This window comes from Solanum lycopersicum, chromosome 6, assembly GCF_036512215.1.
Source record: "Solanum lycopersicum chromosome 6, SLM_r2.1".
NCBI lineage: Eukaryota > Viridiplantae > Streptophyta > Magnoliopsida > Solanales > Solanaceae > Solanum > Solanum lycopersicum.
In genome coordinates this window covers 39383724-39391845 of record NC_090805.1, presented here as the reverse complement: position 1 = coordinate 39391845, position 8122 = coordinate 39383724, and the positions used below count along the sequence as shown (strand labels likewise).

Here is an 8122-nt window from a genome sequence, read left to right as displayed (position 1 = left end):
TTTTTTAGAAGAAAAAAAAAGAGAACTATCTATTGATCATGTCTAATTTCATCTTGTCAAATTTTAAACCGTTTATGGAGTTTTTAAAGTACTTTGAAAATGGTATAGAGTGGGTAATTTATAATATACTGTCTTGTGTAGCAAAAATTCTAGCTTTTTTAGGAATTTGTATTACGAAACAATGGGTTTTCATATATTATATAATTTACACCTCAATTAATCATAGATATATTTAACTAATGTTTGAATGGCTAAAAGCTTAGAATTACATAAAGTCAATGTATATGTTATTATTATTTTTATACACTCTATCGAACGTGACTGAAAGCTCCTCTATAGAATACTATCTTTGGTTACCTAGCACTAAATTAGGTAGCACACTCATTTGGTATTTCTTACCTATATATCTTACATATGATCTAGCTAATATGGTTAACGCAATTCCAATAAAGGCTCTGGAATATAATTGCTTGAGATATGTAGTTGTTTTTTGGCTAATATTTTTTGGTGATTTGAATTTATAACAACGATTTTAAATGTTAATAACTGAAGTATAAACTTAATATACTATTTTCTTGCTATTCATTTAAAGTTGGGGTCAAGTAATACTCTTTGTCATTACAAAACTGACATATATTTCCTCTCATTTACCAACTCTGCTAACAGAAGTCATATATATAGTAATAATTTTAAAAAATAGACAAAATGTTCAATATTAATGTGCCTATAATTTACGAAATCGTCCAAAACTGTCCCTTTACTTGTTTGGTTTATAAGTTATTTTAATTTTTATGTAATGTTTATATTGATCATTGGTAGTTGTTTAATGTGAGATATAATACTTGATGGTGGTTGATGAATTTTGAAAGATGGTAACCGTAAATATTCTTCGCCACTAGATTACGTAAAGGATTTCTATTAACCTTCATCTAAGATTTCATTATTAAAAGTCTTTTTTGAATAATTTTAGCTTACAAATATTTTTAAAATTATTTAGAAATATCACTTATGTTTATTTTATGATTATAATATTGCCCAATTTTGTCTATTTTTTTTCCTCAAAATATACTTGACACAAAAGAAATACATTTTTTCTTTTCTACTAGGGTGTCACATCACATTTTTTAATTTATTATTAATATTTTTCTAATTCTTTAAAGAATAGGAGGAACCACATAATTTCTTGAAGAACCGGAGGAGCTCATATTACAGTTTTTAATGTAATTTTTTACAGGGTATAATATGTGAGTTTGTCAATTTTTTTTTAAAAAAATCTATCTATATATAATAGGAGAAGTAAAAAGTGTCACATGTCAGCACCACAAATATTCAAGAATTTCAATTTTTCAAAAAAATTATAAATATGCTCTAAAAATACAATTAAAAGAAAACAAGAACTTTAATATAACTATTTTAAATAGAAAGTAAAAGTTCTTTGTAACGACAAAAAATGGATTATTTTTAAATGTCTCTAATTTCAATTTTAAAGGAAAAAAATGGAACTATTTATTTTTATAAAAACAGTAATGACTATTATGGGAAAAAAATGAAAAATCTTTAAATGCTTCAAATTTCAATTTTTGAGGTTAAATATGAAAATTGAAAAATTGAATTATTTTATTAAAAAAAGGGTAATGTCTATTTATATTTGTCACACCAGTAATTTTAGGGAATGCTTTAACAAAATGAAATGTATAAATATTTATCTAAATAGGAGAAAAAAATGCACCATAAAAAAACTATAATTATTATTTGAAAAACTTGGTAAAAAATAATAATTATCATTATAAAATTTAAAAAAATATTTTTTAAAAATAGTTAATACAATTCATTAGTAGTTAGTTGTAGAAATAGGGTATTTTTTTTTATTCATTTTAAAAATTTATCTTTATATATCTAAGAAATAAAATATTTTCAAAAAAATATAAATAAAAAATAATATTTATTTAAAAGAAATTATTACAACCTAACGTTTAAATAGGTTTAAAACATGTTTTTTTAATAATAAATAAATAAATTAATGACATGACATCCTAATAAGAAAAAGATAACATATTTTTTTATGTCAAATATAACTTAAAAGAATAACTAAAGTTAGATGATATTATAATCTTAAAACAAACATAAATGATTTTTCCAGATAATTTCTTAAACGGGTGATTATATAGGGAAATTACACTTCACAAGTGACATGGACTACTTTGAACTTCGTTTTTTATTTATTTTTATTATTTCATGACAAGTTCTATATATAATTTAAATAAATAAAAACAATATGCGGCAGTTTTATAAGGGCGAGAACATTTGACCTTAGCTTCAAACGGAGAGCGACAGTATATTACTTCCGCGGTCCCATATTATTTGTCATGATTTTTATTTTTAAAATTAAATTATAAAAAATTTAATTAAGACTTTAAAATATATTTTCTCATCATATTAATATTATAATTTATAGTATTTTTTATATAATTTTAAAATATCTAATTTTTTATTTAAAATATCAAATTAATCTGATCTTATTTATCTCTTTATTTTACAAATTACAAATGACAAGGAACATATTTCTTTTTTGATAATAAAAATACTAATAGGAGTAATATAATTATAATGATAAATAAAAAATAAATAAAGGGGACTCTTAACCAATTTTGTTTTTTAGCAGGACAATAATCATACCAAGCCCACCAATCGGTCCCTCTACCACCTTCCCCAAAAAAAATCCACAATTTCTCATGCCGTTTCAGTTTATACGTTACAAATTTCAGAGCGACACAAGTCTAACACCTGCCCTTATACTTCACTCCCCGTATACGTGTCATCATCTCAACAAAGCTTCTCACAGAACTCCCCATCTCCGCCCTCCCTTTCAGTAATTTGTTTCTCTTATTTTAGTTTATTTTAATTATATATTTTAGTTTGACCTTACCCATTACATATTAAATAGAACAAGAACAAAATTGACAAAAAAATAAAAATAAAATACTAATGGACTATTTTATTTTCACAAATAAAATTTATATAAAAATTATTTTTACGAATAGCTTTCAAAATGTATGAATATTATTTTAAAATCTTTTAACTAAATTTAAATTATTTAATACTTAAAATTTTTTAATAAAAAAAAATAAATTTATTTTAAAAAATAAAAAATGACTGTCGAAATCTAAATGAATCGTGTCCCAGAGATAGTACAGGTACAGAAGGTGTATTTGATGTGGCATAGACAGTACAATTCACCTTCTTAACTACACCCACTCTATATAAGCTCCTCAAAACCCACTCTCTCGTTTCAACTTTAACTTCACAAAAAACCAAAACTGAGATAAAAATAGAAAAAAGAAATATAGGCCCACTTTTTCTCTCCTTCACATAATTCTCTCCTTCCCGTGAAAAGGAAAGGTACTCCGGCGACTATGGTTACACTCATTCTATTCTTGTTCAACTACGCCAACAACTCCAAAGAGTGAACGGAAGAAAAAGGTATCAAAATTTGACAATTTTAACTTTTTTTTTGTTTTCATCACAGTTGGAAACGTGAAGATGATAATGGTGAACGGTTTATGTGTGATTGTGTTGGAAACGGGTTTTTGATGTGTGAAAAGGAAAAGGTGAATTAGGTGTGAATGAATTAGGAACTCGCTTCTTTTCAAAGCATTGATTTCTGTGAATTTGCATGTATTTCTGTGATTAAGGATTTAGGCATTTAAAGGATTCTGATCTAGACACGCAAAGCGAGTAGGTTTTTTAAGTTCTGAGAATTCAGCAGAAAATGACAAAAAGAGTATAATTAAGCTGCAGAGAGAGAGAGTTTTACAGTAGAAGAAGTAGTACCTGTTTTGGTTGTGGTTGTGGTTGATAGACATGCCTTTTCCGATGAAGGTTCAACCGATTGATTCTTCGACATACAGAGAATCGATTAAAAATGATGCAGTAAAGCCTTTGCTGAAAGCACGAATCAAAAAGTTCTTTGATCGGCCGTTCCCTAGTGTTTTACGGATTTCGTCGGCCGCTGAGAAGCCAGGTGCCGCCGGCGCTGCTAATGATGGAGCAGCCGCTGAGTTTGAGCCGAATTCGGTTTCTTTGGACAAATTGGTTCAGAATTTCATAGAAGAGAACAATGATAAGCCGTCTGCCGCTAGATTTGGCCGTAAATGCAATTGCTTTAATGGCAACAACGATAGCTCCGATGATGAGTTTGATTTCGACTCTGTTACCAACTCCTCTTCGTTTGGGGATTCTTCCGACACTCTAAAGGTAATAAAATCTCTTCAATTTAAAAAAGAATTCTCTAGAATTACAGTTTATTCCAAATCAAAATCTCATTTTGTCTAATATTTGTTGAAATTCAGAGCTTAATTCCCTGTGCAAGTGTTACCGAGAGGAATCTATTAGCTGAAACTTCAAAAATCGTTGAAGAGAACAAATCTTGCAAGCGTAAGGACGATTTGAGAAAAATTGTTACTGATGAACTTTTAGCACTTGGCTATAAAGCTTCAATCTGCAAATCCAAATGGGAAAAAGCTTCTTCTACTCCTGCAGGTACAAAGCTTCGTTCTTCTTATATGAGTTTTTGCTCTGTCAAATTTTAGTATTTTCGTTCGGTGAATAATGTGCTTTTTTTTTTCTTCGAAATTTATTTGATATATTTAGGTGAATATGAGTATATTGATGTGATTGAGGAAGGCGAAAGAGTGATACTCGACGTAGATTTCAGATCTGAATTTGAAGTAGCGCGATCGACGGGAAGGTACAAATCAATTCTGCAATTGCTCCCGTTTATCTTCGTCGGCAAAGCCGATCGACTTGTGCAAATAGTGTCAATCGTCTCAGAAGCAGCTCGACAAAGCTTGAAGAAGAAAGGTATGCACATCGCTCCATGGCGCAACCCGGAGTACATGAAAGCCAAATGGCTCAGCTCGTATACTAGAGTCACATCTGCGGTTGAATCATCAAACGCCGCTGCTGAGATCACGGAGTCGGAAAGTGAGTACGGCGAGTTGGACTTGATTTTTTCTGATAAAACGGTACCGTTAGACTCCGATCCAACAAAAAATCCGTTGGAGAATACTTCCGGCGAGGAAGAGAAGCCGGTAATGATGACGTGGCAACCTCCGGCAGTGAAGCCGAAGAAACCCAAAGTGGTCGTCACTGGATTGGCTTCCCTTCTCAGGGAAAAACCCTAAAAGATTTTGTTAATTCTAACATTTGTTTTGTTAAGCGAGTGAGTACAAATTATAAAATGTTATTAAGCTATATAATCAGAAAATTAGAAAGAAGAACGGGAACTGTTTTTTTTCTTTTCATTTTCCGTTTTCTGCTCCTGTTTGAAAGGTACTGTAATTCTATAGAATCGAGAACCAAAACCTTTGCTGTAATGAAAAGTAAAGAATAAATAAAGAATATAAATGATAGTACTAGTATTATTCTTCATTTTCTACTACTACTTTATTGTATTTGAGATGGTAAAATATTCAATTTTTTAAAAATAATTAGAGATACATATCCAAATGTTCCTGAGCAGGGAACAATGTGTGTAGAAATTTTCAGATAAAATGGAGTATATTCATTGAAATATTATTGGGAAAATACAAGTGGAATAGAGTGACCAGTAAATCTTAGGAAGAAGAGAATGAGGATTGGGGATAAGGTTAGGTGCTTCCGTGCCATCTCGGACGCACGTGCTAAGTAAAATCGAATCCAAAAAAATATTATAATGCATTATTGACAATTTTAGTAATCGTTCAAAAAAATATTATAATGCATTATTGACAATTTTAGTAATCGTTCAATAAAATTAAGGATTATCATATTTATATTGTTTGATATAATATAAAGTTTAGTTTCATATTTTTATTTTTGATAATTTCGATGTTCACTTTTCTAGTGGTAATTTTAAAAATTGTGTTGGGTCTCCACCTAATTGAGAAACTGGAAAAAAGAAAAAAGTGATAAAGTTAATATGTTTTTTTTTTTATAAGTAACTGTGAATCCCTTTTCTTTATTCCTTTTTCTTTATGACTTTTTAACTCTAGTTTGAAATGGATGTTGTAAAGAAGTTACGTATAATTACTGAGCTCCATCAAGTGTTTTGAAATTTGGAATAATCGAACATCATCAAATGTAAAAATCGTATGGCAGATTAATTTTTTAAAGTTGTATTTGAAATAATAACTTTGATGATCTTTTCGATTTAATTAAATTTTATAATTAAACAGATACAAATATAGTCAAATATCCCAAAGTCCCAAACAAAGAATATTGACCTTCTTGGTTATATACATCAATTGACTGTTTGTTGGGTCTTCGTTTCCACACGCTTGGATTAAATATAAATTTAATTACATTAAGCAATGGACACTTTCACTATATAAATTTTATTGCATATAGTATATCCGTTATCCAATATACATTTAGAATATTATATTGAAGATACAACCTCGCTTAAAATTATCACTCTCACTTTTTAATAGAAATTATGAGAATTAGGGAGTACAAAGGAAATTAATAAATCAATAATTTGTCAAGAAAAAAATTACACTATTATTAGACCAACAGGATATTATTAAAATAAAAAGTCCGTTCAAAGTCATACTGTAGTGATACGTAAATTTAATCAAAATTCTAATATAATTCTTAAAAAATAAAAACTCAATTTAGAGCTACTGGACGATAGCCCTACACATGTTTGCTGGAGGAGGGTTGCACCCGTTTTTATTTAGTAACAACTATATTTGGGGGTCTTAGCTACTATGTGGTCCACTTCCATTTTAAGGTCACATTATTATAAATAAATAAATAGAAAGTCATATAAATAACAAATTATTAATTCAAATCAAATTTTATGATTATAGTTTAATTTATTTATAATTTACAGCAAAATATATAATTCTTTGCCATGTGAGTTGGTATATAATTAGTCATTTTAGGTCTAGAATTACTATCGATTTACAAATATATAAAATGTGTTTGTATTTGTATAAAGCGAGTGAAAAGTGTATATATAAATATAAATACATATATTTTTTCATATACTCTCATAATTATATAAATACAGATCTTATACAAATTACAATGTATAAATGAGTAATTTATACAAAACTTCACAATTTATAAAATCATATGTAGTTAGCGAATTATACAAATCAAAAGCTCCGTAGTAAACATAAAATTTGTTATGAAGCGCAATTATGTAACTATAACTATAACATTACAAATATAATTTTTATGTTTGCTATATATAAAAATTGCTCATAAATAAATTGTATTTTGTGTTACAAGAAATTCAATAAATATATATAATTTAGAATGAATTAATTTTTTATATACATTTTGGATAGTATAATTGTTAATTATTATAATTTATTAGTAGTATTTTTTCTAAACGATTTTCACATGATATGTGTTCCTTTAGTCCCATTTATTTGAGAGTTAATACGTCTTTCTTTTTAATATGTATTTGAGTGGTCAATTGTGATATGTAATATTTTTATAATAAATTTTTTATGATTTTTTTTTTTAATTTTGAGAGTTAATTAATTTTTAATAATTTTTTTTTACATAGTTAGATCGTTAATTATTATAATTTATATTATTTTTATGCAATATGTTATTTCTTTCGTTTCAATTTATATATAAAAATGAGATATCAATCTTTTATAAGATTTTTAGACATTTTAGTCGTTAATTTTTATTATTATAATTATTTTCATATAAATTTTAAATTATATTTCATCCGTCTATCTTTACTATTTCATTATACTAAAATTAGTTATCCAATAATATATGTCATACTTAAACAATTAAAAGATAATTTATTCTTTTATATCTATTTTATTTTTATTATTAAATTGAATATATTCAAAAGACTAACATTACAATTATTTATTATTGTTTAACTGTGTGGTAACTCAACAATAGAAGATAGTTAGATACTAAGGAGTACATGTTGCTATCTTTGCCTCAATTTATTGAATGGATCTATTTTTTATAACTTTTTAATAATAATATATTAAATTATAATTTATTATATTTTAATGTAATTTTGGTATATAATAGGTTGAAAAAAGACATAAAAATAATAATTTTTTGTGGAGCTACATCTATTGTCATTTATGTTTGAAAA

The 8122-nt window shown here is 27.0% G+C and overlaps 1 protein-coding gene across 1 annotated transcript; it reads left to right on the top strand.

The window, feature by feature from the left end:
- Positions 1–3243: 3243 nt before the first annotated feature.
- Positions 3244–5430, top strand: LOC101256680 (uncharacterized). The gene is made up of 3 exons (XM_004240988.5): positions 3244–4254; positions 4350–4539; positions 4651–5430. The coding sequence occupies exons 1-3, from the start codon at positions 3862–3864 to the stop codon at positions 5181–5183; spliced, it is 1116 nt and encodes a 371-aa protein (XP_004241036.1). The 5' UTR covers positions 3244–3861; the 3' UTR covers positions 5184–5430.
- Positions 5431–8122: the final 2692 nt, after the last annotated feature.

Excerpts from the sequence above, each read along its gene's own strand:
- LOC101256680 (XM_004240988.5), top strand. The coding sequence starts at position 3,862 with ATGCCTTTTCCGATGAAGGTTCAACCGATTGATTCTTCGACATACAGA. Across the intron at positions 4,255-4,349 it reads ATTCTTCCGACACTCTAAAG|AGCTTAATTCCCTGTGCAAG; the intron begins GTAATAAAATCT and ends GTTGAAATTCAG. Across the intron at positions 4,540-4,650 it reads AGCTTCTTCTACTCCTGCAG|GTGAATATGAGTATATTGAT; the intron begins GTACAAAGCTTC and ends TGATATATTTAG.